The sequence below is a fragment of the Cydia amplana genome, chromosome 13 (genome assembly GCF_948474715.1).
Source record: "Cydia amplana chromosome 13, ilCydAmpl1.1, whole genome shotgun sequence".
Classification (NCBI taxonomy): domain Eukaryota; kingdom Metazoa; phylum Arthropoda; class Insecta; order Lepidoptera; family Tortricidae; genus Cydia; species Cydia amplana.
In genome coordinates, this window is record NC_086081.1 from 8,648,975 (window position 1) to 8,675,549 (window position 26,575).

General features: G+C 41.3%; 1 protein-coding gene across 1 annotated transcript; it reads right to left on the bottom strand.

Moving 5' to 3' along the window:
* Positions 1–3,586: 3,586 nt before the first annotated feature.
* On the bottom strand, positions 3,587–25,560 carry LOC134653490 (GATOR complex protein NPRL3). The gene is made up of 10 exons (XM_063508860.1): positions 25,134–25,560; positions 24,394–24,606; positions 23,592–23,686; positions 21,659–21,869; positions 10,845–11,131; positions 10,147–10,311; positions 9,217–9,394; positions 7,257–7,845; positions 5,430–5,623; positions 3,587–3,810 (listed from the first exon to the last, which is right to left on the bottom strand). Exons 1-10 carry the CDS (start codon positions 25,330–25,332, stop codon positions 3,656–3,658), a joined length of 2,286 nt encoding a protein of 761 aa, XP_063364930.1. The 5' UTR covers positions 25,333–25,560; the 3' UTR covers positions 3,587–3,655.
* Between the last annotated feature and the right edge of the window lie 1,015 nt (positions 25,561–26,575).

The window sequence follows — 26,575 nt, forward strand, 5'->3', positions numbered from 1 at the left end:
GACGTTTCGGTTGACACTTGCACTTGACACTCATTGTTTCCTGTCGAAAATGACAGCGTAAACAAAGACCCTGTTCAAGTCAACGGAAATAAATAACTAGAATCTCCACCAAGTCGAGCAAAACAAAGAGGCACTTATATTTTTTTGATAGCGCAACATGGGCAAAGAACATCGAAAAAAAAAACCGGCCAAGAGCATGTCGGGCAATGCTCAGTGTAGGGATCCGTAGTTATACCAGGGCGTTTTCTAAAATAAATATTGAGAACCTGGTGTTTTTGGGTTCTTTCAACTTAGAATCACTAGCATATTCAATCCTGATGATAAAAAAAAAATGTCCCAAAAATTTCTATGAAAATTGTACATCTACGTCACGTCCGTACAAGCACAGTATAATAAAGAGTACTAGCGTACAGTATGAACACTCCCTGCCTCCCGTTGAAGGTGCCGCCCACCCGCTCTCGGTTACCTCACACTCACAGTTACCCTACAATGACTTATCTTACTTACACAAGCATGGTACGCGTTCACCTACACGAGCTTTCGCTGTGTGCGTAGGAACGCGTTTGTTTCATACATTTGATCGCCAGTGTCCGAGGTGTGGTACAAGTGAAAAATGATCTCATACTATAACGTGACGTAATGGAATGGACATTTCGGGACATCTTTTTTTAATGGCGGGATGGAGAATGCTGTCGATTCTGAGTAGAATGAGCTCAAGAATGTCCAGATCTGAAAGAATCAGGTTTTCGATATTTATTTTAGAAAAAGCCCACCATCAGTCACAACCAACGGGCAAATATTTGATATTATTTAATTGACGCTTATTAATATCTTAACACATTCAATGCCAGCGCGTGCTACGTGCGTAGCCGATAACATGGGAAAACCGTATGTATGTAGCGAAAAGCGACGAGCAACGGCCAGGCGGGTTGCTGGCAGTCATTGATATAGAATAAAGAACTGGATACCCAATTAGCCGCAAAAAATGGCCCCACAAAAGTAACGTTAAAACAGATCACGCGTTACTTTTTCGTTGAGTCAGTGCTGGCAGTGAATGTGTTAAAATTCTGGATAAAGAATTTAGGAAACTCGGAAAGTAATTCACTTGCCGATTATACAATACAATACTCTTTATTGCACGATTATTTTGCCAGGGTGGAAATTTATTCGGAAGATCAACAATAGAGTTAGGAACATTGACGTATAACATCTAAGGACGGGCTAATGGGGCACTAAAAATCGTAGTAGTTCAGCGGTGTTACTCACGAATTCCAGCCAATCGTGCAGTCTAACGAGTTGCGACATAAGCGCGCGTAGTGCGAACTCGTCAACCAATCTCGCGCGTGATGCGAACTCATCAACCAATCGCGTTGTAGCGGTTTCACACCGGTGTACTGGCTCCTGTCATGTCTCATTTTTATTGCCCGTAAAGCCAGTCCCTAGATATCTATGTCAATGGTTAGGAAAGGCGATATCTATGTTCGCCGTGACGATAATGTAGGTCGCTCTTCCGTATTCAAGCGATAGAAAGGATAACGAAGTTACGATACGTACCCTCAGGCACCTTTTTAAAGCCCTAAAATAAAACTAGTTTCCTGTTATTATAATTTTTAATACAAATAAAATAATTTAGGAGACAACGAGAACAGAGAAGACTGAAATCGAAATAAAATGTATTTGGTTACTTGTGATATCAGTAACAATTTGTTTACAATGCACAATGGTCGGTTCACACAACAATCCACATCGGTTGTTATGTTTATGGAAAAGAAGCGTAAGAAACTAAGCCAGCGGTCGGCAACCTTTTAGTAGCCAAGGGCCACATAGTAGCTAACGTAGGTGACGCGGGCCGCACTTTGTTAATTTTTATGACTTTGTCAAACATTGTCGTCTGTCAATATTACATACAAAATAGCCAGGGAGGCTCGCGGGCCGCAAGTGACAGGTTCACGGGCCGCATGCGGCCCGCGGGCCGCGGGTTGCCGACCGCTGAACTAAGCGAACAAGGCATCCAATATGAATAATTCCGTTATTTTTGTTATACAACCTGGACCATATTATTATAGTTGGAAGCAAGTAATCATTAATCCCTTTATTCAGACGAATTTCGAATCTAGTTATATACCAACTTCTTCCGATCTTGAGCGTAAGGTACTGCAAATCATTATAAACTCTTCACTCGCTTGGTTTCTGCAGCTCTGTATGATAATTATATACTTAGACATATTAAAGCGAACTAAACACAGGTCGTTATAACTTGGCAATAACTAGCTGCCAACTAAAATTAATAGTTTCATTCCAACAAAAATACATAGCGATCTATCTATAATCACTGAATTTTCGAATAATCGCTAATCATACTTAGGACTAAAACAGCCAATGAGAGTACAATGTTCTAAAAAATATTTCTTGTATTTCTTAGTGGGTAACATTGCGACTCGGACTATCGATTTAGCTTTCACGCCAAATTGGATATAGTCCTAACTACATTAATAAATAAAGCTTGACAATTTTGAATTTACTTGTGGACTACTTACACAAACACCTATAGCCAATCGAGCAAAGCATGAGAACAACATTCTTATATCATATGGATAATGCGAAACCGCTCTAAAGGCGTGTTCAGATATGATATAGGTGTTACAAAAACATGATAATACCTACATTTAGATCAACTAAATATCTAAATGAGTACTAAAAACTTAACATATCTGAAACAAGATCAGAAAACACATCAATATCTAAATAGTGTTAAATATTTTAACAAAGTTAATATCAGTCATTCCGTGACAAGTGTTAGGTTATGCAGTTAATTTAAATATCATCAATATTTTCATTCGTGCTAACAAACTCACACACTTGGCTTTAGACAACCGCTTTTACATACAGCTTTAGAATATGTAAAATATACTTCATTTAGCTTCGAATTATATCAATGCCATGCATTCCATATAGTATTCAGTTTCAAAGGAACCTTTTTTGTTTGCTTGGACTCTACCTATATATATTTAGAGTTCAAATTTAAATGCATTCTACTCCAGAGACGATGGTAAAAATGGGTATTATTGGTAGAGATATACTATTGGCAGGATCATGTATGTATTTCTGAATGACTTTTGGTTACTTGAACTCTGTCTGTACATACTTAGAGTTCAAATTGCAATGCGTTTCAAACTCGTTTAGAAGCTAGTGGTAAAAAATAAGTATTATTGGTCCCTACCAATATAGTATGGCGGCAGAAGGGCAATTGCAAAGGCATAGTCAGTAGAAACATGCGCGATTTTTTTTAAATGGGAGCAACCTTTCGCGCCTACATTTTTTTAATTTGCCGCCTCTTTCTACTGACAAAGTGGGTGTGCCAGAGTATAATTTATCCGTATGTTTTTTGGTTGCTTGAACAGGCGTGGCTCACTCCGCGATTTCGTACAAGCTACAAGTAGCTAAAAGCACATCCGTACCACACCAATTTTGGTGGCTAGCCATAAGCCGCGCGTGGCGTTGTCGCCACCTAGCGGCCATATCTGTGCTGATCGTAACAGACGCGTTTTTTAGAGAGTAAGTCTTCTGTACCTAGTACTATTGTTTATTCTGTGGCTTGGGCTATACCTGTACATACTTAGAGCTCAAATTGTATGATATAAATATGTATGTGGTATTATTGGTATGGATATAGCATGGCGACGGCAGGGTCCTCAGTTTCGAAGGTGATGAGCACATCCTTGAACTTGTCGAGTAGTTGCATCAGCTGTGATCGCGTCACGTTCTCCATGAACATTATCTCTTCGAGATGCTGCTCGCCGCGTAGGTAGCCTGTAACACAGCGGTTCTCAATCTTTTTTTTGACGGAACCCTTTTGGAAAGCGAAATACTTGATGGAACCCTTTTGGAAAGCGAAATACTTGATGGAACCCTTTTGGAAAGCGAAATACTTGATGGAACCCTTTTGGAAAGCGAAATACTTGATGGAACCCTACGGTGGCGGCATAGTAAAATTTTTCGAGGCGACTAAAGCATAGTGTTCTAAATTCTTGCGGAACCCCTGCAGGGGTGTCGCGGATCCCTAGGGTTCCGCGGAACACACTTAGAGTATGGCTGCTGTAACAAAATAGTCAATTGTTATATCCTCCTAAGGCCCAGCCGTAAACGAAACATCTAATATTTGCCACTGAAATTTGGACCTAAACTGTAGGAAATAGAGTTGATTTTGCGTTGTTGATTGAAGGAAACAAAGCAAAAGCGAGTCTGTTCCAATTAAACACGGTTTAAATTACATCGAACTGAATAGGTACTATAGGTAGGACCTTGGGCCTTAGAAGAATAAAAAAGTTAAGTTGATTAAGTAGATATCAGAAACCTTAGTGTATCATTGCATTACACTTTAAACTGTTCTGCATTTTTCCGTGGGTATCCGATAAGAGTCTACCAGGTCGAGACGGAAGATAATTATGTGATAAAAACTTAGTGATTATAAGGGTACCTTTCTTGTGTAACTGTGCCAGTAGTAACAGATCATCGGTGTGTTTAGAGGCGGGTATGTCAGCTAACGCAGCACGTTCCTCAGGGGTGAACGTGTCTAATAGAGACTCGGTGCTGGGCGGCGGTGGGTATCCGGCAACTCGACCCAGTCGAAACGAAGAGTGATAAACTTTAGTGAGTATCTAACAGTTACCTTTCTTGTGTAACTGTGCCAGTAGCAACAGATCATCGGTGTGTTTAGAGGCGGGTATGTCAGCTAACGCAGCACGTTCCTCAGGGGTGAACGTGTCTAGTAGAGACTCGGTGCTGGGCGGCGGTGGGTATCCGGCAAATCGACCCAGTCGAAACGAAGAGTGATAAACTTTAGTATCTGACAGTTACCTTTCTTGTGTAACTGTGCCAGTAGCAACAGATCATCGGTGTGTTTGGAGGCGGGTATGTCAGCTAACGCAGCACGTTCCTCAGGGGTGAACGTGTCTAGTAGAGACTCGGTGCTGGGCGGCGGTGGGTATCCGGCAACTCGACCCATTCGAAACGAAGAGTGATAAACTTTAGTGAGTATCTGACAGTTACCTTTCTTGTGTAACTGTGCCAGTAGTAACAGATCATCGGTGTGTTTAGAGGCGGGTATGTCAGCTAACGCAGCACGTTCCTCAGGGGTGAACGTGTCTAATAGAGACTCGGTGCTGGGCGGCGGTGGGTATCCGGCAACTCGACCCAGTCGAAACGAAGAGTGATAAACTTTAGTGAGTATCTAACAGTTACCTTTCTTGTGTAACTGTGCCAGTAGCAACAGATCATCGGTGTGTTTAGAGGCGGGTATGTCAGCTAACGCAGCACGTTCCTCAGGGGTGAACGTGTCTAGTAGAGACTCGGTGCTGGGCGGCGGTGGGTATCCGGCAAATCGACCCAGTCGAAACGAAGAGTGATAAACTTTAGTATCTGACAGTTACCTTTCTTGTGTAACTGTGCCAGTAGCAACAGATCATCGGTGTGTTTAGAGGCGGGTATGTCAGCTAACGCAGCACGTTCCTCAGGGGTGAACGTGTCTAATAGAGACTCGGTGCTGGGCGGGTCCGTGGGTATCCGGCAAGCGTCGACCACGTCACAGCTGGCTGGGACGCTCCAAACTGTCGGCGGCTGAAAACTGTTTCAGAATAATTTAATAGGGATGAAGACACACGTTGAATTTTATAACAAAATCTAGTAAAAAAAAAACATAACCGAATTGATAACCTCCTTCTTTGAGATTTGGAAGTCGGTTAAAAATAGATAGCAAATGAGCAATTTATCTCAATTATGTGGATATTAAAATAAAATTCGGAAATGTTATAGAAATACAGGACCTGAAAGTTTCAAAATTTAAGTTTTTTTTAACTTCCAGAAATGATAAAAGTAAGGGTACCATTCGAATCCTTACATTTTATCCAAAAAAATATTGTATAGCAACTATTGGCAAGGTGCGAAGTCGGTGGAGGGGGAAGTGGCGCTGATCGTCACAAACACAGGTAATCTTATGGAATGTCCGCCATTAGTACTAGCGGCAGCCGCTTGAACTAATTTTACTCCATAAGATTTAACGTAGAAAGTCCGCCAAAATGAGGGCAGCACCAGTCGTGCACCTAGCGAATATACATAAACGCAATATTTCACGGACAAAAACGCAATTTGCTTGTTTTTTCCATACTACAAGATGGGATCTCAGTGACCTTGACGTCACGTTCACTTATCCTTTTGTGAGAGGCGTTTCGCGAGTGAAGAGCGACTGTCGGACTTTGACTATAATTTCTGACTTTTGTTTTGCTTTAACGCAATGGGTCCCATATAGACATTTGATCCTAAAAACAAACCCGATCAAATGACACCATAAATGAAAATTAGTCATGTAGCCTATTTGGTGTTTGATATTGGTTTCGCAACATAAACTACAGTATGAAATGAGACCAAGGATTTTAACACATTCAGTGCCGAAAACCCGACTATCGGGTATTTTACGATTTCGTTCCCAGGCCGGACAACCCGGTAGTCGGGATCGCGGTACTACAGCTTTATATGACGAAATTTTTGTGGCCTGGCGCGGATGTCTTGTTTGGCTGGGTTGCAAATGTTGCAATGAATGTGTTAAGAGACAATTTACAAAATTGTATCAATGCGTACTTGAGGAAACAGGACGGATACATGACGGATAGCGAAAAGGACTAATAAAAAAATGAATGACAAATGCGATACGAGTGAATAAGACACCGTTTTTTCATCGTTTGCTTAGGTGGACTTACGGGTGTGATTATTTCAAATGCGACAACAAAAGACGCAATAAATAAGTAATCTAAACATTACCAAGGAGTCATTAACTACTACATTAAAAATAAAAGTGATAATTATCATTCATACTCATGTGCCCCTTAATTTTTCATTGACATCTTTTTGTAATGACAGAAATGGTTGGTGATGATGACTTAACCCCTCGAACGCCAGTGTTAAAAATTTGCTACAGAATTAATAACCTTTTAACTGTTCATTACAGTCCAAATTGTCTGGGACGGATACGGGACAAGGCAGTTGAGGGGTTAACTAATGTTTCAATCAAAACGAATGCTCCAACAGGCGCCATGTTTCACCACGCTGACAATTGACGCCTGAATTTGACAATTCGGCAAACTATGACGCGTCACTTAGCCACCCAAAAATGGACGGTCTAAACTTTAGACCGACTTTATAATTGACTTTAGACTAAAGTCAATTATCAAGTTGGTGAAATAGTCGCCAGCTGTCAAAATTACCTCATTTCACTCTGTAATTTCAGGTTCAGCGATACCCCATTCTTTTTTTCCACACCATTCGTGTACCCGTTAACGTTCTTCAACCTCGGGGACACATCATGGTCGCTTTCGAACCTGTCCTCGTCGCTACTTGTGTTTAAAGCGCTCTCAGTGTCTTTCAAAGACAGGTTCGATAATCTTGATGTTAATTTAGGTTCGATAACACCTTCAGTAACACCGTTGTTAGATATCCCGCTGTCCACAGAATTTCCTTGTGTCTTCTTATCTTTCTCGTGTTCTCCGTTTGTTTTTATCAGACCGTCCACAACATCTACACCGTCATCGAAGCTGTGGTTGGCAGAATCCGCTTCGCTGAACCCAAATTTTGTGTGATCGGATTCTATGACAATTGGTTTCGTGTGTGAGAAGTCTGTTTGGTTAAGGTTGTTTTCTGTGGGATAGTCTTCATCGGAGTCGGGGAAAGTGCTGGAGCTGACCCTCGGCTCGACTGGCTCGGGGACATTCAGCTGCATCTGGTTTAGTGATGAGAAGGAAACGCTGCAGGATCTGTTGTAGCCGTCGTGCTTCTCGCAGAAATACTCTTTGCCATCTGGAATGATTTATTTAAATTAAACTTAAGAGTACAAATGGCGGACTTAACGCCTTGAGGCATTCTCTACCAGTCAACCAACAACATCACATATCACTACATAGTATAAAACAAAGTCGCTTCCCGCTGTCTGTCTGTATGTATGTATGCTTAGATTTTTAAAACTACGCAACGGATTTTGATGCGGTTTTGTTTAGGTAATAGATAGAGTGATTTAAGGGGAAGGTTTATGTATAATTTGTTAACCCGTGCGAAGCCAGGGCGGGTCGCTAGTATAAGATATAAAGACAAATGTTAACAGAATGGGGGCCGCTTTCGGATGAAAGAATCGTCTGGCAAGCTCGTCGGGTGGACGATACTCGTATTCGGAAGATTGCGGTGATAGACCTACATAGGTAATTGATCACTCGTTTTTGTTGAAACGAATTAAACGTAACAATTTAAAGACAATTGTATCCGCGATCCCGGGCACGCTCGGCCATCCGCTCAACGCTCGGCCATCCGCTCAACGCTCAGCGAGCTGCGCTCAGACAGGGGCCTTAATTTGAAATTTAGGTCTTAAGACCATTTTCGCGGACGGGATTAGTCACATTAAAAAATATACCCTATTGCAATGGTTCCTAACCTGGGGGTAATTACCCCCGTGGGGGTAAAACTGGTATTTTACGGGGGTAAATAAGCTAACCTAACTACAAAAAAACTAACGATACAACAAACGTACACGTTTTATTTTTATCACCATTCCCTAGTTATAGGGGTGACCGGACTGAAAAGGTTAGGAACCACTGCCCTATTGAAAAGACAAGTTGGTATAGTTTGTAGCTTTCTAGTAGACCCCGAAGGCTTATCCTATTGTCTATTGTTCAGTAAAACCGCACGTGCTACTTACCTGCAAAAAGGGTCCTAATTATTCTATTTGGCACCTGAGCGCGGGCTAGTCCAACGCTCAACAAACCAGTGTAGGTGCGCTCTCCGATAACGCGCCTTTGTTACGCATCTCGATGACACATTTTAGACTGGTTCTGTAGCGTTCTACTCGCCGGCACTCAGTAACCGAAGTACCGATTTTTTATGCAGGTGGTTGTGGCACGAGCGGTTTTTCTTAACAATAGACAATAGGATTAGCCTTCGGGGTCTATTAGAAAGCTACAAACCAGGGATCGGAACCGGTTTTTTGCAAAAACCTAGAAATAACCATATTTTTTGAATTATTTTATACTCGAAATGTAGGACTCAGTTGTGTTTTTAGGTTACGACTTCGTATTATTAGATTGCCCAATTAGAAATGAAGTAATTAGCAAAGAACGAAAAAATACCGTTTCCGTTCCCATACAAAAAATACCGGTATCCGATCCCTGCTACAAACTATACCTGGGGTGGTGTGGGGCCCCCAGTGCGGCGAGTTGAACTGCACGTATGTGTGCAGTTGGAGCAGTAAGCGCCGCCGCAGCAGCCACGCCACCACGCGGCCGAGCCGCTGGCCGCCGCCGCCGCCGCCGCCACGCGATATGTACCACAGCGGCGCGGGGAGCGAAAACTCGCTTAGCATCTGAAATATTACATTAAAATAAAAATAAAATAAAATAACTTTATTTAGCATCATTTAGCTCATAACTGCTTACAAATAATAAGTGATACAAGATGATCTTATCATTGTACGTAAATAACTTGTGCACATAAGTTTTTAAGGTAAATGCAATGAAACATTGAGTAAGCGTCATAGCACATTGTGCAATAAGGGAGGGAGCATTAAGAAAAAGACTACGTTGATATGTCTTTTAATTAAAAAACGCTTTAAAAAAATCAGCAACTATACTTATAAAAAAAAAATCAAAATTCTTTATTTCATTAAAAACCATTACATATTTTTAAAAATGGCTGATGTCTCCCTGTAAGTTATTCACAAAATAACCTGTGCTGGGAGGCACCGCTCTTCCATATCTAATTTACAATTTATTTAGTATAAATTAATTATATACTTAATTATTATGTGTGTGTGAGTGTGTGTGTGTGTGTGTGTGTGTGTGTGTGAGTGTGTGTGTGTGTGTGTTTGCGTGTGAAAACTAAGTGTGCTTATGAAAGCTAAGCTAAATAATCGTTCATAATTGTTACATATTTGCCGTGACTTATTATAAATGTTTTTCAAAAACGGGATGTTTACCTTTTTTCTAATGTTAAAAAAACGAACTGTAATATTTAATACAATTGTGATATAATAGAGAGCTTTTTAGTGGACCTTATTTAGGCCACTCAGCACGCTTCGTGGCCTAAATAAGGTACGAGATCCGACGAGAGACATACCTGCAGCAGGCACAGGCCGGGGAACTCTTTCGAAAACTCTTCGACCAGCGGCGAATGTATGTGAACGTTGGCACAGGGTGCCACAACGTACACGTTTCCTTCGCATAGCGGATATATGACGGTTGCTTTAGCCCAGTACACTAAGTGACCGGTCAGCTGGAAAACCTAGAAAAGTAATGAGGCTTGGAGATATAAGGCCTAGAACGAGCAGTAGTAAAGCTGTTTAACCCTTTGAACGCTACGTCTATTGTGTGCGGCGCGTCATCGTAAACCTTGTCGCAATGCGCGAAGGTTGATATTGAGCTGTAGCTGCGCACGTCAGTTGACATCTTTGGTGGTCAAAGGGTTAAACATAGCCATTCTAGATAAGCATCCTACTGCAATAATCGCTATTTCACTCGATTATTCTAAGAACGATAACTCAACTAGGGCTTTCGCTTCACAACTACGTTCGCATCGCCATTCTGTATATGGATATTCTTTCTTAGGACTAGTTGCACCATCCACACTTGACAGACTGATCAACGTGGGCCGGCGCGCCCCGGCGCTTTACCTACTATGAAACTATCGATACAATAAAATTTAGCGAACTCTTTAACGATGACTAAAGTTTGGTGCAACCAATCCTTAATCTAGTGTTTCAAAAACAAAAAGTGTGTTCAGCGAAAAATAATAATCATGAATATAGTAAAGTTTACCTGTGTGAGACTCAAGTCCGCTTCAATAGCAATAGTCTGCAGACTTTTTAAAGGGCTATACAGCTTTATAAGCCTCAGCAAAGCCGGGCTTCCATCCAGAGGTATTGATGCCAGTAGATCATTCGGGTTTACCATAAGAAGCATCCCGTGATATGGCTTTAGTTTCTGCAAACATTTGTCTATGGTTTCTGGCTCTATGATGAGCCCTCTGTTGTGGATTTGGTGGGCCTTGTGGGGCAAACAGAAGGATAGGAGAACCCACTTGTTTATCCGTACTTGGACTAGACCTGGTAGCAAAAGAGAATATTTGTGACGTTATCTATGAAAAGGGACCGTATTGTCGATGGCGGTTACGCCATTTTTAACGATACATCGATATAAATACAATGCCGCGCGACGCTGTGCGGCGTAAGCGCCATCGACAATAAGGTCCCTTTTCATAGATAATGCCCCATTTGTTATTATTTGTTGATATAACAACAAAAAGTAGTTTCAGATTACTTAATTAGTAAATCGTGTTGATATTCTTTGCGCCATCTAGTGATATGTATACGTCACGTCTTCCTAAAAAGTCAAAGAGAATCAAACCTTCTGTACAGTAGTTATAGTCCATATTTAAATGACAGCGCCCATGGTTGCAAACAGTACTGGGCACACGACATGTTGCGGCGTTGCAATTTAAATATATAATGTAACAACTGTACAGAATTATTTTTACCCTATTAAGTCATGCCATGCAAATATTTAAGGCGACAGTAGAGGTGGGTAAATTTTCAGATTTTGTCAATTTACCCCATTTCACACACAAGCGCACTTCACGCACACTACCTCACTTTACTGGGACAGGTCATTGACCCATCAAGTTTTTTTAAGATAGCGTTTTGAGTTTAGTGATAACCACTGACCTCTTTTGAGGAACAGAAACTGTAAAAACGTTCCATTGAAAGAAGAAAGAGAAACAATACATTAAATCTTGCTCTCCTTGTCTGTTCATGTCACACGTGACGTATTTAAATTCTAATTTAATTCATTTGATTGTTAACTATTGTCTGCATATTACGGCTTTGTCGAGATACGCGTTTTGTAAAGTTAAACCGAGTAAACCCAGATGTCATTAAGTCAGATGTAAAATGTTATTTACTACTCTATACGGTTATTCATAAGGCGAAAAATCAATTCAATTAGAAATTTAAATAAATAAAGTTTCGGCAGGGTGGAAATTTATTTAAGGCGGACAAAATAAAATTTAATAATATATGTCGGCTGATGTACCCCTAAGATCTTTACAGATTTACTTGTACGAGTATCGTATATTCGCTATTTATTTTGCTATTAAATTTATAAAATTAAAATAAATAATTAAATATTATACTGGCATTCCACCGCTATTATTTCAGTGCTGAACTGATTATCTTCGATCGTAGCCTTGATGATGTAGTTGTACTTACACTTACGGCGGTAGGAGCGGCAATGAACCCCGCGCAGCGTAGAACGAGAGGTGCGTTGGGGTAAGTGCATATACATATAATTCTTCGTGCGTCTGTCTGTCTGTCCGTCCGTCTGTCACAGTCTATTTTCTCCAAAACTACTGGACCAATTCAGTTGAAATTTGGCACACATATGTAAATTTGGCACACTAATATAAATTTGTGACCCAAAGATGGACGTGTAACGTAAATAAAATTTATTTTAGAGAATTTGAAATACGGCAGCCATTTTGGGGAGGGGGGGGGGGGGGGGTAAATGAAAAAATTAAAAAATAATGTTTTTTAAACTATATAGTGTTACATATCAAATAAAAGAGCTCATTGTAAGAATCTCAAATAATTTTTTTTTAATAATTTTAGGATTAATAGTTCAGCAGTTATTCATGAAAATAGGCAAAAAATGATCATTCTCCGCCCACCTTCTCCGAAACTACTGGATCTAAAATTTTGAAAAAAATACACAAAGTAGTTCTTTACCTATATATGTCAGGAAAATCTATAAGAAATGTGCAGTCAAGCGTGAGACGGACTTAATATACGGAACCCTTGGAATGCGAGTCCGACTCGCACTTGTTTTTGTTTAGCTCTTATTAGGTTTAAGGAGTTTTATGCGTGAAAAAAGAAGTTTTTTGTTTTATGTGCCCGCGTTATTGCCGATCGATTGAGTTTTAAACGATAATTAGACAAAAAAACTTGTTTTTCACCCAACGAATGAATCCCCATGACACTTCTTCCAAGTCGCCTTTGGATAGGCTTAATTTTAAAAATAATTGAAATAATGTTCTATATCATACTTGCAAAAAAAATCTAAAAATAATTTACGTGACCAATGCTTATTATTAGTAAATATCTTATAATTTAATATCTGATATATCACACGATACAAAAAATGGCCGCAAAGTTAAAAGTTCATTTATTTACGTTACTAGTCCATCTTTGGATCACCGACTCTTTGTCATATGTGACAAATGTGTACCAAATTTCAATTGAGTTAGTCTATTAGGGGCAGACACACGAGTGATCTTAAAAGGGATTTTTTTCTTGAATGATTTGTATGCACTTACCCCAACGCACCTCACGTTCCACGCGGCGCAGCGTAATCAGTAAGTACCTAATAATTAGTGTCCGACCGAAACACAAATTTCTGTATATATAAATATTGTTGTCCTACTTGCTCCCCAACTTTTGGTCTTTGTCACATAGTTTAGTTTCATAATACGAAGTACTATTTCGTATGTTTCGGCCAGGCCGAAAGATTCGGCCGTTTTTTGGCCGAAACCGAAATTACGGCCGAAACATGATTTTATGGCCGAAACTGGCCGAAACCGAAACCGAATCTTCGATCGGACACTACTAATAATCACAATGGTCTTAAGTACCACAGACCCTACTGTCGCTTAAGTCCTTTATGACAATCTCTGCCTATTAGAACTTACAAAAAAAAAGAAACCGAGTAATTATATCCAACTGCCGAACCTGCTTACAAATTTTCTCGAGATATTTGAGAAATGTGATATGCAAAGGAGAACATTCGAACAAACGAAAGTATTTTTGCCCAAGCTGAAACGGAGACCTTCGCCTACGCTCGGTCAGTGATGGTTTAGGTACAGTCAGCTGCAGGTCACCCCTGCATAGAAGATTGTATGCAGGGGTGGTACCTTTTCTCTGCAGCTGACTGTACACCTATAAAAAATAGTTGTACCTGCTGCAATTTTATACCGGTACCGTACTTTATATTTCAACAGGTACAGGTACAGGCACATAGTACCTTCAAAACGAAGCGGTATTGATAAATAATAACGGTACCGTACAGCCTATAAATAATAATAATAATTCAGCCTATATACAGGGTGGTCCAAACCTTGACGTCCAAAAATTTTTTTTTAGATTCCTCACGTCGTGGGCTATCAGAATATACCCCATGTATGTTAGCCGATTTTTCGTAGTTATCGAGTTATGATTTTTTTTTACTTTTAACTTTTCTTATGAAATTCCGGGGTTCCCATACAGAGTGGCTAAAAAATAACTGCATTTCCGTTGCCAGGGAGGTTTTGGGATTATACTGAGCAACTTTTACAATGGGGCCAACCCCGAAACCGCGAAAAAAAATTACCCTTCCATAGAAAATGGACTAGCCAAAATGTATAAAAAACCAATTTTTTTTTCGCGATTTCGGTGTTAGTCCAATAATAAAAGTTGCTCAGTATAATCCCAACACCTCCCTGGCAACGGAATGCAGTTATTTTTCAGCCACTCTGTATGGGAACCCCGGAATTTCATAGGAAAAGTTAAAAGCTTAAAAAATCATAACTTGAAAACTACATACATGGGTACATTCTGATAGCCCACGATTTTTGGACGTCAAGGTTTGGACCACCCTGTATAGACAATAATCTCAACGCTAGCCCAATGCGGATTGGGGACTTCACACACAGCTTTGAATTTCTTCGCAAATGCATCCACTACGAGTATGCAGGTTTCCTCACGATGTTTCCTCCTTCACCGAAAAGCTAGTGGTAAATATCAAATGATATTTCGTACATAAGTTCCGAAAAACTCATTGGTACGAGCCAGGATACCAATGAGTTTTTCCTTACCGCTTATACCGTAAAGAAATAATGCAGTCTCTGCTTTGCACGATTATTGTGTGGACATAATTCTTATAATCACCGAAACATACATACCTCTACGCACAGAATGTCATTGAAATAAAACATTGTTTTTTATAGTAAATTTATATAACATTCGATTTATACACATAACAATAAGCAGGCCGGGCCGCAGCGATATTGGCCTGTAAGCTTCATCTCGGTCTCCAAATCCGCAAAACTCGCTGGTACTAAATGCTGATCTTGCCGTTATTAATTATCTTGATTCTTGAAGATTATCAGAACAGCACGTTACGTAATCGCATACATAGACGGAACGAACGTCAACAAAGTAGGTGTAGACACTGCAAGTCTTTAGGTATTAAACGAATTACGCTTCGTATTAATAGATACTTCGATACTTCGATTTAAATGAACATATAATATTCTCTAACATAAATACAAGATTACAATTAATTGACATCAAAAGTCATTGACGTACAGAAGTCATATACATTTTTATAATGACGCAAAATTGATACCAGCATAATGAAAATCAATCCCAATCAGTAAAACGAGTCTTTAAACTTTTTTTCATTTTAAGCGGGTTTTGAAGGAACAAGTTACTTAAATTCGATTGTAATCGTATTGTTTTAGGATAATTTACTGCTGTTTTCGACCGTTACGACCCGTAAATAACAACAACTCACATTTAAAATTTGACTCGAGCTCGACGTAATTATATTTATTTACCCTATTGTATGAAATACAATTTATCTACTGGTATACATTTTCGTATGCGTATATGATGAAATGTCTATAAAAATGTCAAAAACGAGCTACAACGACGTACACGTCTGCTTCGATGCAAGGCCAACGGCCATCTGACTCGAAGAAGAGTTTTGAGTGATGTCGTCAATGTATGGAAATTATACGAAAGTTTACATTTGGGATTGAATTTCTGTGTTGTATTTGTGAGTAAAAATATAAGTAGATAATAATTTGGTAGTTTAGTTATCTAGCCTTCAAAATCCCACAACAACTCAATTACTGTCAAAGACAAAACTGTAATGCGTCTTGCTCAAACGGAACTCCATATTTTGATTTTTGGACAGTTTTAGTGTTGATTTGTAGAGAATTACAGCAAATAAAAAATATTATGGCGTGAAGATCCGGTACACGGCTTCTTCGTGAACAGATTTACGTATAATTTAATGCAGTTATTAATCATTCATTGAACAAATTGATTGCACAAAGTGAGGTCTAAATCGAAAACGTCATATACCGTCCCCTTAAGTGGCGCTCCCATACAACAAACGTGATTTATTTGCTGTTTTTTGCGTAATTTATTTATTTAGAAATTTAAATCAGACAAGGCCCATATTAAATTATGGGACTTACGGGACTTATGGGATTAAATTATGGGATTAACGTAATTTAAATTATGGGATTAAGTGAAGTTACACTCTGTTCATTTAATTGTCGTAGCATTAAACGATCCATTGACGATATTAGAAGATTGTGCAATACGGCGGATATAATAGCCATTCAAGAGCACTGGCTTATACCAAGTGACCTTGCATATTTAAACACCATAAGTGACGAGTTTGCCTGCACCGGGACCTCAGCGGTGGACACGACAGCGGGAATGTTGCGCGGCAGGCCGTACGGTGGCACTGCACTTCTGTGGCGTAAGAAGATGTTTCCGTCTACGTCGGTTATTCAGTGCGATAACGTTAGGATTAGCGCGATCAATATAGCGTTGGGTGATAAACACATAATAGTGTTTAGCGTGTACATGCCGAATAATGGTATCGATAACTTGCCGGACTTCGTACAATGTGTCAGTACAATGGACGCTATAGTGAAGGAAAGTTGCGTGGAAACAGTTTACTTATTAGGAGACTTCAATGCGCACCCATACGAACTATTTTGCGACGAGCTACTTAGTTTTTGTGCGGAACGGGACTGGATTTGTGCTGATATCGTTAAACTGGGCATAGACTCGAGCGCGCACACGTACCTAAGTGAAATGCACGGATCTAAGCGGTGGTTGGATCATTGCGTAACCACGTCAGCTGGGATGGACGGTATTGTTGATGTTTTTATTAATTACGATGTCTATTGTTCTGATCATTACCCTCTTGTAATTAAATGTAATTTTAATTTAGTTAAGCCTAAGATGTATAAAAGTAATAACTGTGCAATATTTAATGGGAAATGTGTAACTTGGGGGGAAAGAACCTCTGATGAAATTGAAAAATATGACAATAAATGCAGTGAACTTTTAAAAATGATTGATTTTCCTTCCGATTTAAGGGACTGCTGTGGCAGCTGCTGTTTAAATAACTCTGACCACTGTAAGATAATTGATCAAATTTATTTAAAATTAATATCATCATTATGTATAGCTTCTGTGCACAGCAAAGCTGCCACGGGAGGTTCCGGATGCCGAAAAAAGATTGTCATAGGGTGGAACAAACATGTAAGCGATGCGCACAGGGAGGCCAGGGCTAGATTCCAGGACTGGGTGTCGTGTGGTAAGCCTAATGGTGGGTCCGTTTTTGATGCTATGACTCTTAGTCGTAAAATGTTTAAATCTAAACTTAGATGGGTCCAACAACATCAAGAGCAAATAAAAATGGACCTACTTGCCGCACATCACACGAAAAATGATTTTCGAAATTTTTGGAAAATGACGAAAAAGTTGGACACTAGGCCTGGACTTTCTGTAAGCGTGGAAGGAATTTCAGATCCCAAGGGGATTGCAAATGTATTTAAGGACCATTTCAACGTTAAACCCGCTGTCTCGCCCGTTGACGGGCGGCGGCAGTTGCTCGATATTGGGGTATCGGAGGGGAGTGACTTTCAGATCCATTTCAGTGCAGATGACGTAAGAAAAATAATAAAGGATATGAAGAGAGGAAAGTCGCCCGGTCACGATCATTTAAGTATCGAGCATCTGCTGTTTGCTGGTCCTCACCTGCCCCGCGTATTGGCAATGTTTTTTGACCTTTGTATATGTCACTCGTACCTACCATCTGATTTGACCAAAACCATTGTTGTGCCCATTGTCAAAAATAAAACGGGTGACATATCCAACAGAGCTAACTACAGGCCTATATCTCTAGCAACAATTGTGGCTAGGGTGCTCGACGGCTTGCTCAATTTGCAATTGGACAAATGTATAAAATTACATGATGCACAGTTCGGCTTTCGAGCCGGTTTATCTACCGAAAGTGCCATCATTTGCCTAAAGCAAGCTGTAGAGTACTACACACGCAGAAGGACACCTGTTTATGCGTGTTTTCTCGATCTTTCCAAAGCCTTCGATCTTGTCAACTATGATTTACTTTGGAATAAGCTTGATGAAGTGCATTTTCCTAAGGAGCTCACACGCATATTCAGGTGTTGGTATGCTGGCCAACGAAATTGTGTTCGCTGGGGTAATGTGTTGTCGGACGAGTACGGTCTGGTGTGCGGGGTGCGGCAGGGGGGACTGACCTCACCTAAACTTTTCAATTTGTATATCGATGCCTTGATCGGCGAGCTCAGCAGTACACGTGTGGGCTGTCATATAGATAGGGTATGCTTCAATAACATAAGCTATGCCGATGACATGGTACTGTTGAGCCCGTCGGTCGGTGGTCTGAGATTGCTTATTGAGAGGTGTGAGTCATATGCCCTAGCGCATAACCTTAAATATAATGTAAGCAAGAGCGAGTATATGGTCTTCAAAGCGGGAAGCAAGTGCCCATCACACATCCCACACATTTGTTTGAATGGCATGCAACTGAAAAGGGTTACCTCTTTTAAATACCTTGGGCACTTGGTAACCGACGATTTCTGCGATGACGCTGATATCGAGAGGGAGCGGAGGGCCTTGGCCGTGAGGGCCAATATGATAGCTCGCAGGTTCAGCCGGTGTACAGCGCAAGTAAAAATAACATTATTTCGAGCGTTCTGTACATCGCTGTACACCTGCAGCCTGTGGACTCGATACACGCAAAGGGCTTTTAACGCGATGCGCGTACAATATAATGACGCGTTCAGGGTACTGTTGCGGCTGCCTCGGTACTGCAGTGCGTCCGGCATGTTCGCTGATGCTCATGTGGACGGTTTCCACGCGACACTGCGCAAGCGCTGCGCCGCGACGCTCCGCAGGGTGCGCGACAGCCGCCACAGTCTCCTGGCCGTCGTGGCTGGCAGGTGGGACAGTGGCCTGATAAGGCACTGGTCCTCTCTGCATTTATCTTTAGTACCTAAGATAGTTATTTAAGTTTATTTTAAGTTAACCTTAGCTATAAGTATTAAATTTAGATTAAGATGTACTAACAAAATATGGACCATGTTTGTCTGAATTAAATGCATTTTATTTTTATTTTATTTTTTTATTTTATTACAAATACCTTACAGACTACCATACATACCTATGTATTTTATAAACTTAAAACTAAACACTAGTTATTTAGTAGACAAAACGGCAATGCACTAGTTATTTAGTCGGCAATGGTACGGAACCCTTTGTGCGCGAGTCCGACTCGCACTTGGCCGGTTATTAGTGGTAATAACTTCGATTGGCCGGTTATTTGATTATAAATATATGTGTAACAAAAATGGAAACTACAGGTCTAGATTAAGAGAAGAAACTGTAACAATATTTTCTGTACGACCGTTTGTTTCATACTTAAAAAAAAAAAAAATAAAAAAAAAAAGTTCCACTGACCCGTGCTGCTCAGCTCCTCGAACACGGACTTCATGGCCCTGGCGAGCGAGCTCCGCTGCAGTATGAGGTGGAAAGCCGACCGCGGCGACTCGGTCCCCAGGTCCGCGTACGTGGCGGAGCTGACCGAGTGCCGAGAGTTCTCCTCCTCTTCGTCATTATTAGTGGTAATAAAGTTCCACTGACCCGTGCTGCTCAGCTCCTCGAACACGGACTTCATGGCCCTGGCGAGCGAGCTCCGCTGCAGTATGAGGTGGAATGCCGACCGCGGCGACTCGGTCCCCAGGTCCGCGTACGTGTTGGAGCTGACCGAGTGCCGAGAGTTCTCCTCCTCTTCGTCATTATTAGTGGTAATAAAGTTCCACTGACCCGTGCTGCTCAGCTCCTCGAACACGGACTTCATGGCCCTGGCGAGCGAGCTCCGCTGCAGTATGAGGTGGAATGCCGACCGCGGCGACTCGGTCCCCAGGTCCGCGTACGTGTTGGAGCTGACCGAGTGCCGAGAGTTCTCCTCCTCTTCGTCATTATTAGTGGTAATAAAGTTCCACTGACCCGTGCTGCTCAGCTCCTCGAACACGGACTTCATGGCCCTGGCGAGCGAGCTCCGCTGCAGTATGAGGTGGAATGCCGACCGCGGCGACTCGGTCCCCAGGTCCGCGTACGTGTTGGAGCTGACCGAGTGCCGAGAGTTCTCCTCCTCTTCGTCATTATTAGTGGTAATAAAGTTCCACTGACCCGTGCTGCTCAGCTCCTCGAACACGGACTTCATGGCCCTGGCGAGCGAGCTCCGCTGCAGTATGAGGTGGAATGCCGACCGCGGCGACTCGGTCCCCAGGTCCGCGTACGTGTTGGAGCTGACCGAGTGCCGAGAGTTCTCCTCCTCTTCGTCATTATTAGTGGTAATAAAGTTCCACTGACCCGTGCTGCTCAGCTCCTCGAACACGGACTTCATGGCCCTGGCGAGCGAGCTCCGCTGCAGTATGAGGTGGAATGCCGACCGCGGCGACTCGGTCCCCAGGTCCGCGTACGTGTTGGAACTGACCGAGTGCCGCGAGTTCTCTTCCTCTTCGTCATTATTAGTGGTAATAAAGTTCCACTGACCCGTGCTGCTCAGCTCCTCGAACACGGACTTCATGGCCCTGGCGAGCGAGCTCCGCTGCAGTATGAGGTGGAAAGCCGACCGCGGCGACTCGGTCCCCAGGTCCGCGTACGTGGCGGAGCTGACCGAGTGCCGAGAGTTCTCCTCCTCTTCGTCATTATTAGTGGTAATAAAGTTCCACTGACCCGTGCTGCTCAGCTCCTCGAACACGGACTTCATGGCCCTGGCGAGCGAGCTCCGCTGCAGTATGAGGTGGAATGCCGACCGCGGCGACTCGGTCCCCAGGTCCGCGTACGTGGCGGAACTGACCGAGTGCCGAGAGTTCTCCTCCTCTTCGTCATTATTAGTGGTAATAAAGTTCCACTGACCCGTGCTGCTCAGCTCCTCGAACACGGACTTCATGGCCCTGGCGAGCGAGCTCCGCTGCAGTATGAGGTGGAAAGCCGACCGCGGCGACTCGGTCCCCAGGTCCGCGTACGTGTTGGAACTGACCGAGTGCCGAGAGTTCTCCTCCTCTTCGTCATTATTAGTGGTAATAAAGTTCCACTGACCCGTGCTGCTCAGCTCCTCGAACACGGACTTCATGGCCCTGGCGAGCGAGCTCCGCTGCAGTATGAGGTGGAATGCCGACCGCGGCGACTCGGTCCCCAGGTCCGCGTACGTGGCGGAGCTGACCGAGTGCCGCGAGTTCTCCTCCTCTTCGTCATTATTAGTGGTAATAAAGTTCCACTGACCCGTGCTGCTCAGCTCCTCGAACACGGACTTCATGGCCCTGGCGAGCGAGCTCCGCTGCAGTATGAGGTGGAAAGCCGACCGCGGCGACTCGGTCCCCAGGTCCGCGTACGTGGCGGAGCTGACCGAGTGCCGAGAGTTCTCCTCCTCTTCGTCATTATTAGTGGTAATAAAGTTCCACTGACCCGTGCTGCTCAGCTCCTCGAACACGGACTTCATGGCCCTGGCGAGCGAGCTCCGCTGCAGTATGAGGTGGAAAGCCGACCGCGGCGACTCGGTCCCCAGGTCCGCGTACGTGTTGGAGCTGACCGAGTGCCGAGAATTCTCTTCCTCTTCGTCATTCTCGCCGGAATTACTTTCGCTATCTAACGCTGACACTTCGTCGTGAGCTGCTAACTGGAAAACACAATGGCTTCTTTGCAATACTAAAATCCAAAATGAATGTAACTTTACTCATAGACTAGGAATCCTCTAGACTGAGTTTAGAGCAATTATTTCATGAAACCGATGCTGCCAAAAATACGGGGGTGCGGGGGGACGAGGTGAGCGAATCCCGTGCCGTGATTGGTCCGTTCAAAGACACGGACCAATCACGGCACGGGATTGACTCGAAGATGGAGTAAAACTACCGTATAAGTGGCAGAGGGGGTAGCGTTACTATGCTCAGTCTAGAGGATGTCTTGTCTGTGAACTTTACTGAAGCAGGCGTGGCTCACTCCGCGATTTCGTCGCGTCGCTACAAGTATCTACAAGTACATGCAGCCCACACCAATATTGGTGTCTAGCCGCGCTAGTTGCCGCGCACCGGTACGCAACGGACGCCTGCTCGCTCTTACGCATCGGTCACATCTGTCGTAATAGACGCGTTTTGTTAGAGAGTGAATCTTCTGTACCTAGGTTTAAATAATTTTATTACTCATAAGAATATTACAATTCATAAGAATAGTATATTTTTATTAGTTATATAATATTAATACCTATTATGTGCCAATTTATTAAGTGTTTGCAAAATATACACAAGAAAATATATATGTAGGTAGGTAGACATTTTTTTATTTATTTTGCCCGCAGCGACTTACACAAGTAAGTACGCGAGCACATTAGATTAGTTTAATCAACTGCGCGAGCGCGAGCGCAGGCGCGAGGTCTCAGGCTAACCAGAATTGCAGATCGCGGGATGGGTAGCAACTATGTGTAATTAGAGATCATGGTTACTAAGCTAGCTCGGGCGCGCCACCTAGTACTATTATATATTCTGTGACTGAAGTACGTGGAGGGCCTTCCCGTGTTAGGATTCCATAACAAAGAGGTGAAAATAAAATAACAGTTCCGACAGACTCGTAAAGTCGTGCCTTAAAGTCTGCCACATTGCAGTAGAATAGTTTGTCCTAAATACAGTCAGGTGTGTGGTAATATTCATGTGAATTAATACCTGTATGTGAAAACTTGTTAACTATAATATATTTATTATTATAATATACCTGTATACACCTTTTTTTCGCTAATAACACCTTTATTTTATATTGAGAAATAAAATAAGTTCTCAGAAAAGGTTTAAACATCAATATTATTGTGGTAGACAAATGTAAAAAATATATATTTGGATTAAGAAAAGTTAATTTACTAAACATTGAATATACGTGTGTATATGTATAGTTTTAGGTTGAATTCGTTTGTGTATATGTTTATGTTTTCATGTTTTTAACATGTATGATTACACTGTATTAAACGATCTGAATCTGAATATACCTATATTGTGGGAGGTGTGGCGAACCTACCACTACTGGAGTGATATTGACCCCTATCAGTTATTACTATCATGACTTTATCAGTAGGTATGTATGATGTACATCATGTATATAATTGGATGCGTAATATATGTTGTTTGTTATCTATAATTGTAAACACAGCCTTGTTTTCGATTTTCATTAGATAATATTTATGGGTAATGTAAATTTCTAAACAACAAGAACATACTATATAATACATATTAAAATAATTTTTAATAGCTTATTTATAAGAAACACCATATATTAGTTATTGTAGTTGATATGTACATATATAATTGTGACCTCCTAAAATTATTGTAAGTAAAAAATAAATATAAAAATAACTTACCATAATTTTCATTTCTTCTGTTAAATATGAACATCTTTTTTCCTCATGTCTTAGTGCTTTACCCAGTCTCTTACTCAGATCATAGTAACATTTGACTGAAACCAATAATTATTATTCGTCACATATAATAATGCATGTCACATGTCATATAGTATAAATTACACAGCTTATAGTATAAATTAATATTCTTCGCTCAGTGTGTAAAGAAAATATAACTCCAATTAATAACTGTAACTAATAATCTATTAAAAAATACTTAGTGTGCTTCAACCAGCATTTCAGACATACAGTCATATTCCCATTCACCAGCCCCATGTGACCAGAGCCATGCGGGGAGAGATGGGAATGATGCATATGAATGCAATAAATAAATGTGCGGGGACTTAATATATTCTAATTTCCAGTTGGACAAATGGGAATACACTATATTTAGTCACTAGGAGAGCCTAGGTCTACATGTTCAAGCACTAAAGGTTATAGGCATACTTTCAATGCACACCACACCTTAAAAATGGTGATCTAAACTCTCTAAAATATATCAAGTAATAAAAATTCAATTATATAATGTTAGCAAGTTTTATGAAAGTGGGGCATTCATTATTTAAGGGCATCTCAATATGAACAAAGAAAAAGTTAAAATTTAACCTTACCATATCGCCGCTATACTTACTCAACCTCGTATCTGCAACACTCATTTGATGACAAAAACACCCGTATTCCGAATGAAAGAAAAGCGACATTTCCATCAAATGATTGTTGCAGATATGAGGTTGAGTAAGTATAGCGACGATATGTAACTTACCAATAGAATGACTAGCTGATGCTTGAAGTGCAAAAACAATATTAATCAGTATCATGGCCGCTGTATCATCCTTGTTAGTCCGGTACGGAAGAAGGGTGGGGTGCCCCACAAACCGCACATCATTTACTTTAAGTTCAAATTTCCTGTTGCACAGCTCGGCTTTCACCGCAAACAGGGTAGATAGCATTTCATCGGTGAAGCCGCTCAATTGCCCTGAAAACAGTTAATTTCTTTTTTATCTTTCTGAGTGTGTGAATGTGCTTTTTGAAAGAAAGGTTAACGAAAATGCAAGTCTTTCCATTGGTTTGCGGTTGCAATTGTATGAGTAATTGTATGAGTGTGAAAGGAATAGGAATTATAAGCATGAAGGGAGTAGGAAGGGACAACATGGTTTGTGATATAGAGAGATCTCTGTAAATACTAGTATCTACTCTGTGATTAGTCACAATCAGAACAGTTAGCAAAAAAAAGTTAGTGAAATAGTGAAAAAATTCAATGTTATGAATGTTATGAAATAATGGATATAAGCACTAAGCAGTGTTTATTATTTAGAAGGTCAGAACCATGCTACTTTAATGATGCAACTATAACAGGAAGCATGAATGTATACTACAGTGTACTGTAGTTTGGGGAATACCGGACAAAACAGGAATGTGTTAGTTGTTATAATAATAACCCTCCTAATAAGGAGTCAAGTAAAAGTAACACTGTAACCTTCTATACTTTAAATGCTATATTACCCTTGCAAATGTTTGATGTCTGAGACTGTGGGTTCTGTAGAAGGTCCTCCGCCGAATTAACTGCATAAGGATTAAGGCGGCCACATTTCTTCTGCTTACTTTCATCTCTATTCTCACACGTGTAAGGATATCTGAACAGCAACCTATCTCCTTTACTGTCCGACTTCACGAAGAAAATGTTTAAAGGGTTTACTTCCATGGCCGCAGAAATGTGTCAGGTATTCAGCTAGTTATAACGATAACAAATCAATGCATAAACAACGGTGATTGCAGCTTGTGGAGGAAAAACGAGAGTGATTGAACAGGTCCTACACTGCACATTTTAGTTACACTTGGCACTGGCACACTGTGTACTCGGAACACTGAGCAGAGTTTTTATTGACTGACGAAGGATTATCGGGTACAGTAATTATTTCAACGAAAATCAAAATAAAGTGAAGTGCTATGGTAAAGTGCGACAGTGACGACGACGACAGAGACATACAACTAGCGATGGGCGAGTCGAGTTATCTGATTCGAATAATTCGAATCAGCCTACAGATGAGTTAATTCGAATCAAGACTATGGGCAATTCGAATCAACTCGACCACTAGCTAACTCGGCGAACAACTCGCCGAGCCGAGTCAACGCTATCACACTGCTACTAAGGCCATTCAAAAATAAACCTTAATACTGTAGCCCGAAGGCTCTTTTTACAACAACTGCCGCTCGATTCGCCGTCTCAACTCGAATTGGTACTATGACCATTCAAAAATAAACCTTAATTCCATGACCCGAAGGTTCATTTTACAACAACTGCCGCTTGATTCGCCATTCCAAGTATCCCAACTCGAATTCACTGCTAGTATGGCCATTCAAAAATAAACCTTAATTCCGTGCCCTGAAGGTTCTTTTTACAACAACTGCCGCGTAACTCGCCGTCTCAACTCGCTCCGCGCCTGTGCCTGTGACCTTGTCGCGAACCACGCGAATCGTCGAGTCGAGTCAACTCGATTTTGAATTCGAATCAGCGGCCGAATCAATTCGAATGATTCGAATTGAAAAAAAGTGGACTCGTCACATCGCTACATACAACGTGAAGTATGAATGACAAATTGACTATATGACAGGACATGACATGACCACGATCATCGAAAACATGTCTAAAACAGAAATTTTGTTAGTGTCTATTTCTTAACTAAATATTGTTTAAATAAATGATACTAAACTGAGCTAAACAACGAACCTGTAACTAGAGAAAGTGCCTTTATTTATTTTAGTACAACCCTTATTTAATGATATGCACGTTTCTTTGCTATAGCTCGAATAGTGTTACGAGTGTAGGTTGACACTTGTTTTGACAGTTAAGACAGCTTTTCTAGTGTCAAGTGACTATCAAATATCAATTTTCTGCTCGGTGACGATTTTCTTTTCAATTGTAATATAAATTGTATTATTTGTTG

What these genes read in the sequence shown, in the direction of transcription:
- LOC134653490 (XM_063508860.1), bottom strand. Translation starts at nt 25,332, where the DNA reads ATGGAAGTAAACCCTTTAAACATTTTCTTCGTGAAGTCGGACAGTAAA. An exon ending in CGGACTTGAGTCTCACACAG is followed by an intron (nt 10,312 to 10,844) that starts GTAAACTTTACT and finishes TTACTTTTCTAG; the next exon opens with GTTTTCCAGCTGACCGGTCA. An exon ending in AAATTACAGAGTGAAATGAG is followed by an intron (nt 5,624 to 7,256) that starts GTAATTTTGACA and finishes ATTCTGAAACAG; the next exon opens with TTTTCAGCCGCCGACAGTTT.